General features: G+C 31.0%; 4 protein-coding genes across 4 annotated transcripts in view; 2 read left to right on the top strand and 2 right to left on the bottom strand.

Moving 5' to 3' along the window:
* The window catches only part of LOC125824494 (preprotein translocase subunit SCY1, chloroplastic), a 390,387-nt gene extending 378,110 nt beyond the window's left edge, over nt 1-12,277 (bottom strand). The window contains exon 1 of the mRNA XM_049503882.1: nt 12,272-12,277. The gene's annotated coding sequence lies outside the window, so the exon portion shown is untranslated. The remainder of the gene's footprint in view (nt 1-12,271) is intronic.
* LOC125824545 (pathogenesis-related protein PR-1-like) lies at nt 4,572-5,130 on the bottom strand. Its single transcript, XM_049503947.1, has one exon. The coding sequence runs from the start codon at nt 5,128-5,130 to the stop codon at nt 4,585-4,587; it is 546 nt and encodes a 181-aa protein (XP_049359904.1). The 3' UTR covers nt 4,572-4,584.
* Nucleotides 12,136-14,204, top strand: LOC125824565 (kaempferol 3-O-beta-D-galactosyltransferase-like). Its single transcript, XM_049503966.1, has 2 exons — nt 12,136-12,616; nt 13,324-14,204. The coding sequence occupies exons 1-2, from the start codon at nt 12,136-12,138 to the stop codon at nt 14,196-14,198; spliced, it is 1,356 nt and encodes a 451-aa protein (XP_049359923.1). The 3' UTR covers nt 14,199-14,204.
* Nucleotides 14,205-16,181: 1,977 nt separating this feature from the next.
* On the top strand, nt 16,182-18,969 carry LOC125824506 (protein DETOXIFICATION 16-like). Its single transcript, XM_049503897.1, has 8 exons — nt 16,182-16,579; nt 16,970-17,514; nt 17,603-17,689; nt 17,778-17,834; nt 17,928-18,166; nt 18,451-18,569; nt 18,658-18,744; nt 18,891-18,969. Exons 1-8 carry the CDS (start codon nt 16,325-16,327, stop codon nt 18,951-18,953), a joined length of 1,452 nt encoding a protein of 483 aa, XP_049359854.1. The 5' UTR covers nt 16,182-16,324; the 3' UTR covers nt 18,954-18,969.
* Nucleotides 18,970-19,591: the final 622 nt, after the last annotated feature.

Below are 19,591 nucleotides of genomic sequence, written 5' to 3'. Positions count from 1 at the left end.
ATAAAGCTAAAAGTTTAAATCAATTATCTTTCACTAAAATTTCTTTTTAAATATATGTGAACTATTAATTATATATGCAAAGTTATGTTTCTTCTATCTCAATGTATGTAGCGTATTAAAAAAAAAAAAAAAGAAATAATAATTTTCTATATTTAGAAATAATTTAGCTTTAAACTTTCTATTTATTTTTAATGAGATAGTTTATAATCACACAAACTTTATTTAAACTATTGTTTTCAGAAAAAAAAGTTCATTATTTTTTTAAAAAAATGTGTAACATTAAATGAGACCGATGGAGTAATACAACTTTAATTTTATTTAGTTTTTAAATATGTAAATTTTATATAAATGAACTTGAGCAAAAACAGTAAATGATTTATTCTCAGATGTCCATACTTTTGGCGGACAAAATTACCTGATTTCTATGTTATTGAGAGGTAGCAACAATGCCCCATAAAATTAATTGAAATACATATAAGCTAAGCTGGTCCGAACACCACCTAATATTAGTGTTTTTTTATGTGAAAAAATATTGAATATAATTATTCGATATCTGAAATGCACACAAACTGACTCGAACATCGCTAATACTAGAGTTCCTTTAATTGGAAAATTGCATGTTATGTGGGTCGATCATACAAATCATTGTTGTAATATTGTACGGTTGTAAAGATAACAAAATAGTGGTGGCATTTGACAATTTATGCAAAGTTTGGCCTTTTTTTGTCATGGCATTGATTAATAATTGCTCGTGAGCTATGGCATCATGTTATATGTTGAGTCCGTGAACTCCTTTTTTCTTTGTTCTATCAGATGGTGACAACTTGACAACAATTGTCCATTAAAAAATTTCCACATGGCACTACTAGAAAATCGACATGTATTCACAGCGGTTGGATACTATTTGTCGTTGAGCCTAGAATATCTAGACTTTGCTAGCCAGGACGAAATGGACACGAGAGTAATCGGTTATGAGAGCTCGACACAGATAAAATGGTCCATTGAAAATTTTCTACGTGGCACTACTAGCAAATTGCCACGTCTTGCAGCGGTTTGAATACACATGGGAAAAATAATGTCTTATTTGTCAGTCACTAAACGTAGAATAACTCAACTTTACTAGCCAATATGAAGTGGATATATGAGTGATCGGTTATGAGAGTTTGATGCATTAGACTAGAAGAAGAGAAAGAAAGGTCAATATTTGATTTACGGGCTTTCACAGAGTTGAGCAGCACGTTGTTTTTTAAACCACTAAAAAGTTGTTATATTTGTTTCATTTTACTTATCTTAGTTTGATTGGGATATGAAGTTTATGAATGTAAAAAAGATAAATGAATATTATGATCTTAAATCAAAGATGTATATGTCATATTAAATTTACCTTTTGAATTTTATGATTTTAAACATGTTATATCAATCCTATGAAAATTTAATCGTTTTGTTTAACTAAAATGAAATTGGAAGTAAGAACTTAAGTCCATTTTCATTCTTTTGAGGTTCAAGACCAGCCCAAGCTGAAGGCCCAATTTAAAGTCTAGTTAGGCCCATAGGTGTGTTTGAGTTGATAGGCCTAGGATAGTAGGATGGTGTAAGATTGAATCTAAAAAAAAAAAAAAAAAGAAATTATACATTATTTCACATTAGAAGTTCGATATTCTCTTTGGGATTCGACAAGTTCAGATTCACGTCAAGAATTACCACTTTGAAAGGTAAAGGTATCAAATTAAAGTCGACATCATTTTCAGGACTCAAATATGAAATCTTAGATTAAAGATGAAGAAATACTTATCATTCGCTACAACATTTTGGTGGTTCAGTAATTATTAATTACAATGTACCAACGAATCATTATGATCAATTTGAGTGCATAAGGACTATATAATTATCCTTAAAATAATTAATTATGTATTATGTGCCAAATTATGGAAAATGATTATATTCCTTACAAAATTATAGTATTGTAGCATGTGCATTTGAGGTATGATTCTTAAAAATTAGATATATGGATAACAATAACATTCATTACGTGTTAAAAATATTAAATTCAGTTAAAGTCGATAATAATATCATAAAGAACATTCTGCGTAATGTCCAATTAATATTTGACAAGCAATGTATATTTATTATCTTCCATTGTATATCCAATAATATCAAAAGATAGCAGATACTCGATGTATGTCCAATAATATCGAAAGATAGCAAATACTCGATAAAAATAATAAAGATGCACCTGCAGGTAGTATTTCAACAACTAGATATGTTAAAAATATCATTTTCTGATTGGATTTATTTTGCATGAAGAGTTAGAAAAGTATATATTTGTGGATAAAGAGAAGATAAAGGGTTTGAAAGAGGGATTACATGAAAGACATGTGGCCACAAAAATCAAGTGGTATTTCTTTCTACCACAAAAATAAGTTCCCACTTTGTCTTTTATTGGGTCTACATAATAATTATGAAAATGAAATGACAATCAAATAAAACCAAAATAAAAAAAAGAGAAGAAATATATATATTTTTGGAATAAACATGTAAAACTCGGTATTTACTAAGAATTCAGATTCGTATCGTTTAAGTCTTATATTAAAGAATGTATGATAAAAGAAAATGTTCTTTACTAGAAGTTTTTCTATTTTATTAGGGCTCGAACTGGATCATAATCATGAATATGAAATCGCAATCAATCATAAAACAAAAGAATATAATTTTTTTTATAGTTGTTTAATATTTGATATCTATTGATCATTTAATTCATCTTATTTGTGTCGTATATAGAGGTCATTCAAGGGAGAAATGCTCCATATAGAAAGGAATTCTCAATTCTTAAGGTTCGAATCCTACATTTTAATTTGTGTCGTATATAGAGGTCATTCAAGGGAGAAATGCTCCATATAAAAAGAAATTCTCAATTCTTAAGGTTCGAATCCTACATTTTAAAAAAGTTCAAACACAAAATCTTTAGTGAAAGACAAAGAATAAGAAAATACATTATTTTTTAAACTAAAAAGTTGGAAAACCAAATGTATATTATTAATTATTATTATTATTATATCTGGAAGATTAAAGGAGCATAGCCTTCAAGAAGTCTGCTCTTAATTAGGCTGGCATTTGGTCGGTTTATTGTTAGATTATTGATGTTTTAGATAGCAATATTAAACAAAGATATATATTTTTATACTTTTATTTGTTTTCTTAGTCTTCGATATTCATATTAAAATACAATTAAATTTAGATTCGTACATTATAATTCGATGAAAATCTGATTCTCATATTGCGGAATCCATTTCTGCGGGTGATGCTTCCAACATGAAACTTCTAATTAAAATGGAGGAATCTCAATCATCCACTATAACCAATGTTGGTAAACAAAGATATCTTAATATATTTATTATAAAATGATTTATGATAATTAATGTTCTACTTTAGAAGATTTTTATAAACAAATATTATTTTGTAAAACCTATGACTTTGTTATGATTCTGTTAATTGGCCCCAAATATTCCTCAATTTTCTAAATTGCCAGCTGTTGTTCTGACTTATTCCCTCATTCCAAAACATAGAAAGCAAAAACAACAAAAAAGAAAGGGAATGGAAGGATAGAAAAAATAAAAATAAAAGTGTGAAAAAAAAAAACATAAATAATATTAAAATAAGAATTGAGCTTCCTTTTCTAACTTTTTTGTCTTTGTTAAATTGTAAAATTTGGTCGAGATGGATTTAGAATTTTACGTTTATAGGTTATGAGTTACAATTTATTTTTGTTTAGTGGTATTAAATAAATAATTTATATTGAATTGTGTCAAACTCGTAACTTCTATTATTGTTCCATCCCTGAATTTATTACTCCATCCCGTCCTTCTTGTGTATCGCTTTTAAGCAAACAAATTTGGTCCATTATATTTGTTATTTTAGAAATTTAAAAACATATAAACTATTTTTTATTAAATATTAATATTTTAATCAGTGATTTCAAATTTTAAATACCAATCGAATTCATCAAAATTCAATAGTTTTAACTTAAATTCTATAGTTATATCAATAATCTATAGAGAAGTAACACACAAGATAGAAGCGAATGCATGTAGTATATATGTAAACAATACATATATATCAAAATTCAATAATTTTGGCTCACATCTTGTATACGTATGAAAAATCCATCAAAAAAGGTAGTAGATTTTGAATCTATTATTGAATATCAAACTCGAATTATAAAGTTCAAATTCTGAATTCACCTTCGTACCAGGAAACATTTTTTCATTTCCCTCTCAGTGGCTTATCTTCTTGAGATATGCAAACATCATTACAAAAACATGACACATACAAACAAACGTAAAAACCCTTCAACAATGGCATACAATTAACTTCCACATTCACATAACTCATATACCGTATAGTTAACTTTCAAATCATCATATTACACTTGTCATTATTGATACAAATTAATCAAGTAGCAATGAGAAAATATTCTTTTCTCAATCTCACAAAACAAAAACAAAAAAATTTCAAGAAAACAAAAACAATAATAATACAAAAACCAATTGATCAAATGCAAATTTTTTTTCCAAAAAAAAATAAGGTTTAGTAAGGTCTTTCACCAATGTAATTACCAGGAGGATCATAATTGCAAGTCATAAAAACTCCCAAGCCATTATAACAAGTAACTTTTGCACAACCAATTCTTCTAGTCTCTCTCCACACAATTTGTGTATAGTGTCCACATTCTTCTTCCCCACTACAACTATTGTACCCATAGTTGTACGAACTTCGTTCGCCAACCCAGGCTGCTACAGCCTGGATTGGCGACCAACCATCCCCTCCCCCCCAAAATATATTTTCGCCGTAAGGTCCATTAGAATGTTGTAATTGACAATCATACCTTCGTTGATTTGCGTACCATTTTGCATAATTCTCCAATTTTTTGTCCCATACTAATGGTCTTAGCCTAAGCATTGAACGAGCTGCATTTTGAGGAGCCAAAAATTGTTGAATCAAATTGTTGTTGTTGTTGTAATAATTTGTGTATGTTTGCATTACATAGCCACTTTGTTGTTGAGTGAGGCCATTGATGGTTGTTGAAATAATGGATAGTAGCAAAAGAGGGGCAAAAAAATAGTAAGAATTCATTGAGGAGATTTTTTTTGTTTGTTTGCTTTTTGGTTTAAGTACTTTTGGAGGTGTATATAGTATAGTATTTATATGAAAGAAAAAAGAGTTGGTGGATTAAAGTGTCAACTTATTTGGTGGCACCCATGTTCGATAATGATTACCACACTTGTGTTTTGTAGATTGGAAAAACGAAAAAAAAAAAAGATAAAGAATTTAGTTTAAAGAAATCTAATCCCCTTTGACTATTTATATATAAGAATATTTTTTTAATGTTTCTCCCCTTATTTTTTTTTATGTTGCTAAATAGTTCTTAGATAGCATTTGTTTTTTGATAATTGGTATTTAGTCTATCGTTAAATAGGATTAGCAATAGATATTTTGTGGTTTAGAGGTAGAAGTATTTCGTCGCTAATTCTTATGTTTTTCTGCGGCATCGTAATTTATATTTCAATTGGACACAAAGTTTAAAAAGGGAAAAAAAGATATTTGAAAGGTGTGGTTCAAAACAATTTGTAGATATTTTACGTGGCTATAAATCATCTGGTTAAAAATAAAATAGAAAAATTTTATTGATTTTTTTTTTTTGGATTGGGGGGGACTAAAAGAGAAAAAATGAGACATAAATTGGGATACAAGGAATAATTAAAAAAAATGATATAAATGTTAGAATTAGTTTGTGATAAGAGTTTTTTTTTTGGAATTCTTCAAATGTATCGTTGCTTTGACTTTTTTGGTTTAAGGAATACTTTCTATAACATGCTCTTCACTACTTTGAAGTTTCAAAAGTGAAGAAAAAAAAATCATCTATTTAAAGTAAAACCATTTTCTTTTTGTCATTGAATTTGTCTAATTTATAGTGCATAAGTGTAGAAATTTTCATTTTCAAATTTAAAATTTCTAAAAAGTTATACAAAACATTGTAGGATTATAAAACACAGAAAAAGTAATTTATCTACCTTGTGTATCAATTAAGAAAGAACATAAATCTATACTTATTCAAACAAATATTTACACAGCAGGATGACGTATTATTCACAAAAGAAAATAACTATCATTAGTTTTTTAATTAATCATTACTGTATTTTAGAATTTTAACGTAGTTATTAAAAATAACTCGTGTCTGAATATTTTCGTACTAATATAAATTGTTAAAACAATGATTTCAAATGCTAATAAGTGAGTTCTAGATTTAATTTTGCACATATCTTAAGATACATTTAAAGTACGAGTCAACCCTATTGAGTTTTGTCGATACTTCTGCACCTTGTTTGTGATGTTCCGTCTTAGTGAATAGAATTATTCGCTACTTGTGCTTTTGGAAGGTAATAAATGAACCATAAAATATTAATTGAAATATGCATAAATTAACACAAACACAACGATTATAAGAAATAAATAGACAAAACTTTCCACTATAGTTAGTACATAGTATTATATATATGTCTAAAGTACCTAAATTAACGCAGGTGAATGCGACCTGAATTAACGGGAACTAATTTTATGGGACCTTATGGTATGTTTTTCTTGACTTCTTTTCTACTCAAAAAAAATAAAATCTTGAAGAGTAAGACAAGATTTATTAGTTCCGAAATAATTATTATAAGACATGAAGAAACTGTTTTTTATATATACAGTGTAATTTTATGGATAAAAAGATTCAAATGAACCCTCTTTCACCTCTCTAGTTCCGTCTTTTATGTATTTGCACATTATTATAAAGTATATTTTTATGAATTCTAATATGAAAATCGCAATTAATATGAAAACCGCTTTTAGTGCTTTTGTACGTTAACAACTTAAATGATACTTAATAAATAAATTCTCATGAGTTATGTGAACATTTTAATTAACATATTCACGAGCTATTACCACCACTTGATGAGTCACATGAAGATCAATCCATAATAATTTGAATTCGTCTTACGTGGTGTCTTACGTAATAATTTTGTGTTCTACGTGGCGTCCTATATGTATTACGTAGGTTGTATGTGTCTATTTATTTCTTTTTATACAAATTTAAGTGTCTACTTGCACACTCTAAGTTGAAGGACATAAATACCGTTATAGGCAAGTTTAAAAATATATTTATGTATTATGTGTAATTTTAATAAGCCACAAGCAAAGAAAATTCCACCTGTTAGTGTAACGCCGTGAAAGAAGAATATGAACATATGAGTAAACTATACTTTTATAGTTTATCGATATTCATTTTGGGGTCCGATTAATCTAAATTGACGTGAGAAAGTTCTCAATCTCGAAACATCTAATTAAGAATAAAATAATAGTACTAATACTACTCCATCACAACCTTTGATGGTTAATAAATACTAAACAACATCGAGTTTTATTTATGAATATTGATTTAAGATTGTTGCATGAGATTACATAGCTTGTCCAAAATTTTGAAATAAAAAATATAAGTGAAATATTATTAGCATAAACATTCACAAATAAATCTTACAGACTATTTGGACTAAGAAAGTGAACATAGAGCAGCCCAAATTCCTCAGCCCATTTGCAACCTATGGATGTTTTCCAACCCTCTCCCCCACCCCTACCCCTAACCCTCCACCCCCCCCCCCCCCCAAAAAAAAAAAAGGTTAATCATAATTAGTATAATCGAATTGGTTGATCAGCAGGTGATTTTTCAAATGGGAGGTCCCAAGTTTGAAATATCTTGCATGCTCTTTCGGTCGAGCTTGTTACAGAGTTACAGACTAACCTTGTGCGCACGTGGAGAATAGTGACGACATGTTCTAAATTTTTTTTCTTCTTTCTACTCCCTCTGTCCCTAATTACTTGTTCATTTTTCCTTTTTTAGTTGTCCCTAATTGTTTATTTTGACAAATCAAGAAAATACAGTTTTTTTTTACCTATTATACCCTCAATTAATTACTTTGAAAAAGGTAGAACTTTTTGAAAATCTTAAGCTTTTAATTCATTCACTTCATACTTAATAGGGGTAAAATAGTAAACTCACTATGTCAATTATTGTTTTCTTAATATATAAGTGTGTCAATTCAAAAGTGAACAAGTAATTAGGGTAAATCACAAGACAAGCTTAGAAAAACCAACTGTTTAAATATGCATCTAAATTGCAACCATTCAACAATCCGAGAAAAACTCCAATTTTAAAGCATTTTTTAATCAATTATATAAACTTCTAGGTTAATATTATTTTTTACAAAACAAACTTTTTATAGATCATAAAAGAAACGAACAAAAAAGAAGAAAACCACAACTAAATCTTTACTCTTCTCCATAATTGTTAATTCTATTATCCCCATAAACTATTAAACTCCTCCAAGAAAAAAATAAAATAATGTCCAATTACCATGTTGCTGTTCTATAGCATTCCCTTCTGCAAATAATTAACTTAGTTTTTTTTTTTTTTTTTTGGATTTTTGTGTTTTTTCTGATAAAGTATTCATACAAACATATAATTAACTTGAAGTTTTGAATATTTCTTTTGTCATATTAAAATATAACTATCTAAGGTGTTTCTGAAAAAAAGACACAAAATATGATATGAGTGATGACACTAAAATATTCAACAAAAAATTAATAATGAAATTGTAGGAAATAAATATTGCAAATAAATAAGTTATAATGAAAATGTACCTAATTTAAAAGTACTAAATCATGCTAAAATAAGTCTAATAAGGATTAGTTACATGCATGCCTAAACATTTTAAAAAAAACTAAAATTAGGTTGTGTATTTTAATTTTCTAAACCAATGTAAAACTAAAAAACAAATATTCAACATTATTGACATTCTTAGTGTTGAATTGATTTATTTATTTTTGTTATAGCATTAGTATTGACTTGATTTTGATTAGAGATGTATTAAAGTTACTAATATCTGTGGACTATAACCTGTTGTACCATTAAAATCCTAAGTCAAACTTGAAATAATATGTGAAATGATAAAAATTATGAAAAAGTATAAGAAATATTTATAAATTATAAATCAAAATAAATACTTCTATGCATAAAATAAGATCTTTTTAAGAAAATTATATATATGTAATGTCGGGTTAGTTGGGTCTTGGATTGATTTTTAAGTTAAATCAAACCAATCCTAATATATAGTCGGTCTTATTTTTCAATATCAAACAAAATCACTAATTGAGTTTTTTTTTTCAATTGACTCAATTAGTGGTTTAATTGTAATGATCCGGTCGGTCATTTTTTATTTATTTGTGGAAATTATCAATTTTCTCCCTCCCGATGTCGGCCCGAGTTGTTTTTTATTGAATTTGAAAAGTTGGTTTTGAACTTTGAGTTAAAAATTGAGAGTTTTGTTAAGTTTTGAATTTGAAAGGCTAGGTTGTTAAGAAAGTGGTTTTTGGTGTCTTTGGAGTTTCAAGTATCGCAATAGGATTCCGTCGATTCCATCAGTCCCGAAATGTGATTGATTAGTGGGAGTTTTCGATTTCTGATTTCGAGTCTTTTTGAGCATTTGAGGTCGTAAGTTGTGAAATTGTGGAATTTTAGTTTTTGAGTTGACTTTGGCCAACATTAGGGGTTCAGATGCTCGGATTGGAATTTCAAGAGTTCCGTTGGATTCGGGGGATGATTATAGGCCTAGTTGAGGTCTTGATTGATTTTTGAGAAGTCCCGAGTTTGTTTTAGCCTTTTTAGGTGTGAGTTGGTTTCTTGTGATTTTCACAGATGTCGGGTCAAGGAGACCTCGAATTCGTGTTTTGATGATTTCATTGAGTCCGAAACATTGAGTATATTTGATATGCATATGTGGTTTATGTGTACGGGGTTTCGAACGAATTTCGAGGGTCTTTTCGATGATTTTGAGTTTGACTGGTTTTTGATTATGGTGCATAGTCATTTTGGTCATCGCGATCGCAAGACTCCCTCATCGCGATCACATAGCATCATCTTACGGTGCATCACGATCGCGATGGTCCACCTTAATGAGTTGACTGCCTTACTAATCACGATCACATGACCCTGGGTCGCGATTGCGATGAGCATCTGTGACCTGGGTAGAATGTGTTTCTAAAATAGGGGTTTCAACCCATTTCTCCATTTTTGAGTTTTGGAATCTTTGAGGAGGCGATTTAGACCAGGTTTTGGAGTAAAATCTTTTTGGTAACGATGCTTAACTCTAAATCTTCGATTACCCATTATTATTATTAAATTTTGTTAGGGTTTTGCCCTGATTTTCTTACCATAATTTAAGATTTATTTTTCCTTAAAGAAAAGACAAAACATTACCATAAATGTTTTTACTTTTCTTGAAAGGAAAATATAATATTCTTTCATATTTAGTTTATTCTTTCCTTTTAGGAAAATGTTTTGGAGTAGCTAGCTCTTTTCTAGTAAGAAAAGGTTTTAGGACTCTATAAATATAGGTTTGTTTCTTCTAACACAATAACAATAACATCCACAATATAGTCGTTTAAGAGTCTTGTTTATGGGGAGATTTATTCTCTCTAAAGTTTCAATGTTTTTCTTTATATTAGTTTTGATATAATAATATTTTGATTTTTAGTCTAAGTTTTTTGTTATCTGATTTATCAACTATATGATTTGCAAATTGTAAGCTTTCGCATGACGCCCTAATTCACCTTCAGAACCCAACAAATTATGAGTTTAAATCAAGATTTTGGGTTGATAAATTGGGAGTTCTTCATAAACTTGATTCAAGATTTTGGGTTGAAGTGATTGTTAATTGATTTAAAGCAAGTGACTTCCTAAATCTTGTATTCTAGTTTGGATTCGTATGCTTCCTTTGTTGATTGTGTGTTGAGAGTAATTAGAATGATGTGAAGGGTTTAAATTGTCCACTTGTTATATCTAAACGAATAAAAGGGATAGAAATGAAAAAAGCTATGTGTTGAATATGATAATGTGAAAAAGGTAACATATATAGTGGTTTGTGTTTGGATATCAATATCTACATGGTTGTTTATCTGTATTATTAAGAGACTTTAACAATAACTTTGCAGAATTTTGTAAAAAACAACAAAGTTTAAAATATATTTTTAAAATCAGAAAATTAAAATCAGTAAAAAAAATATAATTTGCAAAAAAAAAAAAAAGACAGAAACAATATTGAAGCATCACCTCCCACTCTACCATAAGTCACGGTCGGTAGGTAGAACCTTTTTATCTAAGCCTTAAACTCATTCTCTTAAATGATTTTTCACCCGCCTCAAAAACATATTATTTTGGTGAATTGATTTTAATAATAGCTTATTTTGATAAAAAATTCAATAATAAATGGACTAATACTATATTATAAATGATACATATTCCATTGTATATTTATTCCCAAATTTTACCAGATCGTTAGTTATATTCCAATTATTTCTATTATATATATAAGTACTATTTTTGTTCATTACCTTACCGTACAAATGAATATGAGAGGCCAAGATTATTTTTCTGTAACTTTTATAAATATTTATTTATTTAACTTTTCTTATACTAAGTAATATTTTTGAAATATAAGCAAAATTATTTTAATCATAAACGCCTGGACCTGTTTTGTTAATAATCCTTCAAGATTTTTTATGTTTACTTTTTAGAATAATTTAAAAATGCTAATAAATAAATAAAAAATCAAATTGAAGAAATATTAATAATACATATAAATATTTCGGGCTTAATATTAAAGTGTAAAAATATTATTTTTTGAAGAAATAACAATTTTTTTATCTTAACCTCTCGTATTCATTTATATACGTGACTTACATCTACCACATCATTCAGAAGTAATGAACAAAATAGTAATGAATGAAATCCTTTTTCCTATATATATATATATATATATATATATAATTCCATTGTATAAACCTTCATATAAATTATAACCATACAAAAAACCTAGAAAATCTCCTATTTTAAAGCAACTTTTTTTTATCAATTATAACAACTTCTAGGCTAAGAGTGTTTACTAAACAAACATTTTATTTTTTTTTAAAAACAAATCTTTTACTCTTCTCCATATTATTTTCATTCTATTATCTCACTAAACTCCTCCAAGAAAAAAAACAAAAATGTCTAATTATCATGTTGCTGTTATAGCATTTCCTTTTGCAACACATGCTGGCCTTTTATATGGACTTGTTCAAAGGCTAGCAAATACATTACCAAATGTGACATTCACATTTTTTAGCACAAAAATTTCGAATTCTTCAATTTTTAATTCACAAAATTATAATTATAGAAATACAAATCTTAAGCCCTATGACGTCTCTGATGGCGTCCCAGAGGGTCACGTGCTCGGAGGTGGTCTCGAGGAGATTATAGGATTATTCTTCAAATCCGCGAAGAAAAATATTCATAATGCTATAATTTCTGCTGAGAATGACTCAGGGAAAAAAATTACATGTGTTATTGCGGATGCGTTTATGTGGTTTTCGAGTGATATGGCTGAAGAGTTTAACGTTAGTTGGATTCCTGTATGGACTTCCGCAGCTGGATCACTCTCTGTTCATGTTGATACCGATGTTATAAGACAAAATGTTGGAATCCAAGGTACGTAAAATGATTTTTATGCATATATTAGTCCGTCAAATGACAGAATCCATAAAGATTATTCAATAGTTGAAGCCCCAAATAAGAGAATTGAGAATTTTTCTAGATAGTGTTTTTCCTTGGAGATGGAAAATTATTCATCCATTATGTTTTTTCCAATTTTGAAATGGGAAAAATGACAAATATACCCCTGAACTAGCGTAAATGGTATGCAGATACCCTCCGTCATACTTTTGGAACATTGGTACCCCTGTCATAAAAAAATTAGAGCATATATACCCTTTATACTAACGGACATATACGTGTATGTCCGTTAGTATAAAGGGTATATATGTTCTAGTTTTGGATGGCAGGGACATCAATGCCCCAAAAATATGACGGAGGGTATCTGCATATCATTTTCGATAGTTCAGGGGTATATTTGTCTTTTTTCTCTTTTGAAATTCTTACTTAAGAGAATAAAATTGACTGATATTATGACGATAATAGGTAGGATATATATTATTATAGGAGAAGTTGATCATTGAAATGATAATCGATACAACAGAAATAGAGAACTTTATCATGTTCATGACTAAACATTGGATGAATGATAAGACTATAGTATATGAAGATATTGTTTATAGAAATCCAAACTTTTCTTTTGATTTATTAAATGTTGCATTTGCGCGTTACAATAAAAATCATTCATTTTTTTTTGGTCATAGGAATTGATGGACGCGAAGATGAAATTTTGAATTTTATTCCTGGAATTTCTGAAGTAAGACTTGGTAATTTGCCTGGTGGAATTGTTTTTGGAGACCTAAAATCGCCATTTTCGATGATGCTTCATAAAATGGGAAAAACCATAGGAAAAGGAAAAGCCATACCAATAAATTCATTTGAAGAATTAGACCCTCAAATGGTTCAATATCTCAAGTCTAAATTCAACAATATTCTTAATGTTGGTCCTTTTAATTTAACTTCACCACCCCCCTTAGCAAATATTGTAGACAAATATGATTGTATTGAGTGGCTAAATAATCAAGAACCAAGCTCTGTGGCATATATTGGATTTGGTACTGTTGCAACACCACCACCTAATGAGTTAAAAGCTATGGCTCAAGCACTTGAAGAAAAAAAAATTCCATTTATTTGGTCAATTAAAGAGAATTTTATGTCACATTTTCCACAAGGGTTCTTGGAAAACACAAGTGAGTATGGTAAAGTTGTACCATGGGTACCACAAGTACAAGTTCTTGAACATAGTGCGATTGGAGTTTTTATAAATCACTCTGGATGGAATTCGGTTCTGGAGAGCATAGCTTCTGGGGTACCTATAATTTGTAGGCCATTTTTTGGAGATCATCATTTGAATGCTTGGATGGTTGAGAAAGTTTGGAAAATTGGTGTGAAAATTGAAGGTGGGGTTTTTACAAAAAGTGGTACAATTGATGCACTTGACTTAGTTTTGTCAAAAAATAGAGTGGAATTGAAGGAACAAATTGGAATGTACAAAGAACTTGCTCTAAGGGCTGTTGGAACAAGTGGGAGTTCAACTCAAAATTTCAACAAGTTGGTTGAGATTATCAATTCTTGTTAGTGAAATTTTAATGATTTATTACTATGTGTTATTGTAATAAATTTATTAATTCCACTTTTATATATGTATCAATTGTTATCTTGAATTGATCATCAATGTTTGTCCATGTAACATTGTTTTTGGTAAAACATTTCATTACATTTGTAATCAAATTGGAACTCATGACTTTCTAGTCGCACAACAACTCTTACCATTGCATCGATATAATATACTCTCTGTGGTTAGTTTGTGTTGCATTATTTTCTGTGATATGTTTCAGAAAGACCGTTACATTTATGTTTTTAGAAGCGAATTTGTTCAATTAAAGACAATTTTATGTCACATTTCCCAAAAAGGTTCTTGAAAAAAAAAGTGAGTATGGTAAAATTGTGCCAAATTTTGTTGGAAATTATCACCTCTTGCTAGTGAAATTATGATCCCCTTGAAAGGGAATTCAATGATTTATTACTATGTGTGTTTTGTACACAATGCATTGTCTTCCTTTTTCGGGAAAAATATCTTATTTGATGAGTAATTAAATTGGAACTCTTGACTTTTTAGCCACACAAAATAACTTTTATCGTTACGCCAAGAATCGCTTCACCTAAAATACTTGTGCTCAAAACTATGCTCGATTCCCATGAGTTTTCCATTTTTGTAAAACAACATAGACTAATCGTTACGAATAAATATAAGGTATGAAAAATTGGAATTTTTGGATATATCCTGAAATTCCAAAGCCACAAATCAAAAATCCAAAGTCAAATAATGCGTAACATTATTAAAAGTTAGTGTAGGGCAGAGTGTAGGGCAGAACCACTTTAATCTTTTGGTAAAGCAAGTCACCTTATCAATTCAAATCTCCCAAATTTCTACCCATTTTGCAATGTTAGATGCTGTTAGGGCAGACATGAAAAAGAATAACTTTTCAAAAATGTATTCCTAGCATTTGTAATAAGGATGGCAATGGGGCGAGGCACGACATGGCAGGGTAGGTTGAGTTTTAACCCACAAATTTTTTTGGACAAATTACTTAACTACACTCATTTACTTACCTTAATATCCATTTATCCCTACTTATTTCAAAAATTTCAAAAATATCTTATTTACTTATGTATCCCGCATGTATCCCGTGCACAACGCTATGTATCCCGCTATGTGGAATGTATCAAACGCTATGTATCCCGCTATGTGGAATGTATCAAACCTAATGTATCCCGTGCACAACGCTATGTATCCCGCAAACATCATTTTTAAGGGATTTTTGGTAAATAGAAAACTAGAAGGGATATGATGTTATTTAGTACTTATAAATGTGGTTCCTATAACTTATACTTTTTTTTTAGCTCAGCCCACCCGGCCCACATAACATTTTTATGTATTTTAAACCCGCCTCGCAAAATATGGTAAGATGCTCATCAAAGTTGTAATTATTCTTGGTTATACATGATGGGCAAAAATTAATGAACAACATACACAAAACCAAGCAAATAAAACTTTTGTGGTGTCATGGCTAATCACAAAATCAACACACTACCGAATAACTTTGTCTATCAAGACTTGAACAGCCCCAATGAGCTATTGATTCAACCCATTTTTACCTTAGCAAATTAAATTTCGGACAAGTTGGATCATGACCCGTTCATTGATTTGACTCATTTTAACAAGGTAGCTTTTTTCTTTTGATAATCATATAATTGGAGACAACTTGCACGCACGTTGATTAATTTCAAGCTTCCCACTAGCATAAGTATCAAACAACTCTGTCCACCAAATCTTGAACAAACCAACAAAGCTACCTTTTTTCTTTTCATAACCATGATATTCGTGTCATCTTGCACACACCTCGACTAATTCTACTGATACCTATTACCTCCCACCAGTTCCAATATCAGATAACTTTCCCCCCATGGGGTGGACATACCAACAAAGCTACCTTTTTCTTTTCATAATCATAGTATTCGCGTCAACTTGCACACACCTCGACTAATTCCGCAGATACCTACTACCACCCACTAGTACCAAGGATAACTTTGTCCCCATGGGGTGGACATACATACAAACAAAGCTAGCTTTTATTGCACTAGAGTACATATCCTCTGTTGTAAAATTATTGCTTTGTGGAGGGAAGACTTTGAGAAAGACAAATGGATACACAAGATATTGAGTGTCCATTGATTAGAGAAACTGTAAAGGAAGAAGAGTCAAAGAACAAGAAAAATGAGATTTTGGAAGAAATGAAGAGGTTATTGATATTAGCAGGGCCTCTTATGACAGTTAACTTTTTAATTTATTGTTTACAGGTTATATCTATAATGTTTGTTGGTCATCTTGGAGAGTTAGCTCTTTCTGGTGCTTCAATGGCTACTTCATTTGCCTCTGTAACTGGCCTAAGCTTGATGGTTAGTCCTTTTTTTCACTTTCCTTATTGTCATTTGTCATCTCTTTTGGTGTTTGGTTATTAATATGATCGTATCGATAAATCTTAAATGGACTTTTACCATGTCGAACATGATAATTAAGTGTTTCAAGAAGATCCTTCAAAGAGTGGCGGAGCCACCTTATCGAAAAATTACACCGTTTAGCTAGCTTAAAATTTTAGTTTTATGTATAAATACTGTATGTTGCCTAAGCCACTCAACCATCCACTTGAGGACATGTTGCATAGGTTTTGATTTAGTAGATGCTTTTACCTGCATCCATAATTGATACATATGGAGTTCATAGAAATTTACTTTTTTAGTTATTTGATACGAACTTAAGTGGCGTTTTGTCATCTCTGAATTTCGTAGATGGGAATGGGAAGTGCATTGGACACTTTATGTGGGCAATCATATGGTGCAAAGCAGTATCATATGCTCGGTATCCATATGCAAAGGGCAATGCTTGTTCTTCTACTGGCTAGTGTTCCTGTGGCCTGCATTTGGGCTAATGCAGGGCATCTTCTCGTAATATTTGGACAAGATCCGGAAATATCAGCTGAAGCAGGAAGTTATGCGCGTTATATGATTCCAACTATTTTCGCCTTTGCACTTCTCCAGTGTCATATTAGATTTCTACAAGCACAAAACAATGTGATCCCCATGATGTTCAGCGCGGGGATCACTACTTTACTGCATATATTCACTTGTTGGATTCTGGTCTTTAAATCTGGCCTAGGCAACAAGGGTGCTGCTCTTGCTAATGCGATATCCTACTGGATTAATCTCTTGTTGCTAGCGGGATATGTCAGAATATCACCTTCTTGCAAAAACACTTGGACTGGATTTTCAGAAGAGGCATTTCATGATATATGGAAGTATATGAGACTTGCCATTCCTTCTGCTGTTATGCTCTGGTAGTATTCTTAATCTATGTAAACATATATTCGATCGCACTTTCAAAATGAACGAATGAATCAGAGTATTTTGCTTTTCTTGACACAGCTTAGAGATTTGGTCATTTGAAATGATGGTTCTGTTGTCTGGACTTCTTCCGAATCCAAAGCTAGAGACGTCGGTTCTTTCTATCAGGTTGCATTTCTTCTTATGTCATGTTAAATACTAATTTCAAGCTGACATCTTAGTGTATCAAAGGGTTGCTAATTTTGAAATGTTTCAGCCTTAATACATGTGCTATGGTGTATATGATTCCGTTAGGACTAAGCGGTGCCACGAGGTGAATCTCTTAGCATTTTAAAATCACCTTCTGTTGCATTTTCCTTTATATGGTTCTTCATTAGTTTGTATGCTTAATTGGCTTCCTCCTCAGCGTAAGAGTTTCAAATGAACTAGGTGCGGGACGACCTCAAGCAGCTCGTTTAGCAGCTACTACTGCAGTATTATTGGTGGCTACAGAAGGGGTTGTTGCAGCAATTGTGTTGATTTCGGTTCGTAAACTGTGGGGCTACTGTTATAGCACCGAGGAAGAAGTAGTCGGATATGTAGCAGAAATGCTAGTCTTGCTAGCAGGATCCCACTTCTTAGATGGTATTCAATCTGTACTTTCAGGTTCGTCCAATATTTTACAATACGAGTTTCCTGTTGCTGTGTTTCGTTCAAAAATGTTGTCACACCCGTGTTGTATACTCAAAAAATGTACTACTTATGAAGGATCTGACACACACCTGGCAACACTTTTGAACTCAAGAACCCATTCTATATTTGTTTTTCACACACATACATGTGTTGTTCGACCCTGAAACACTGAGTTCTTCTGAATCCGCAAACCCCCATGGTTGAATTCGCCACTAGAGCTAAATGACTAGATGACCTTATCACCTATCAAAATACAGGTACTGCGCGAGGGTGTGGATGGCAAAAGATCGGGGCAGTAGTCAACTTGGGAGCTTATTACCTTTTCGGAATACCTGCTGGTGTTATATTAGCTTTTGTCTACCATATAGGTGGAAAGGTACGTCCGTACTCTTTCAAGCTTCTCATTTACTTAGCATTTCCATAATCGGAACTATGGAAAAATCTTACGATGATATGATTTTCAGGGACTATGGTTGGGTATCACTCTTGCCCTTTTTGCACAAGCACTACTTCTTTTTGTAGTTACTCTGCAGACAAACTGGGAAAAAGAGGTAAATTCATGTTTAACTCGGTTATATTCTTGAATTGTGTTACCAACTCATCATAAAATTTAAATGGAAGAACGATCACTTTTAGTTATTTAATTATATTATGTCTCAACACAGTAATAATGCAGGTCTTTTTTTGAGTTTTGTAGGCAAATAAAGCAGCTGATAGGGTGGCTCCAGAGCTAGCTAACATAGAAGAAAATGCAGAATGACACTTGATTAGGATGGCAATGGAAAGGGCGCGGATTGAGCTTTACCAGCAAAATTTCAACTAGTCCCACATAGCATTTACCAGCAAAATTTCAACTAGTCCCACATAGCATTTTTGTGTGTTTTATCTGATAGTCTAAACACTGCTAACTAACCATATGTTTTTGAAGCATTAGTTAGATATTAAATTTAGATTTTGTTCATAAAAAGGAGTCGTGTTTGGTATCAACCAACACAGAAAGGCTCAAGGAAATTGAAAAGGAATTTTTCGACTCAGCAAGAACTCAATGAATAAATTAGCATTCAAGTACATTAGCCTTGTATTCTTCATCAAAGCAAGCTAAGGAAACTAATCATAATCTTTACTACTTATAGTAACTATTAGCTTATTGCAATCTTAGAAAACATGACCTGCAATTTGGGCCTAGTCTTCGCGATCACAGAGTTGGATGTCTGGGCAAGGATCTAGATATCAAACAACTCTTCGCGAAAGAGGGCCCTATTACGAAGATATCCTTTCTAGTGCTTGCATTGCCTACAAAACACATAGCAGACTTGTGTATTTTATATCTTCCTTGATATTGAGAAGACATAAATAAACAAAGAAAGTTACGTGTTTGTCCCAATTTGTCTGCAGAAC

The sequence above is a fragment of the Solanum verrucosum genome, unplaced genomic scaffold (assembly GCF_900185275.1).
Source record: "Solanum verrucosum unplaced genomic scaffold, falcon-dt-bn FXZP01000022.1, whole genome shotgun sequence".
In the NCBI taxonomy this organism is placed as follows: domain Eukaryota; kingdom Viridiplantae; phylum Streptophyta; class Magnoliopsida; order Solanales; family Solanaceae; genus Solanum; species Solanum verrucosum.
The sequence above is the reverse complement of the archived record's forward strand: the minus strand, read 5'-3'. Positions and strand labels throughout refer to the sequence as shown.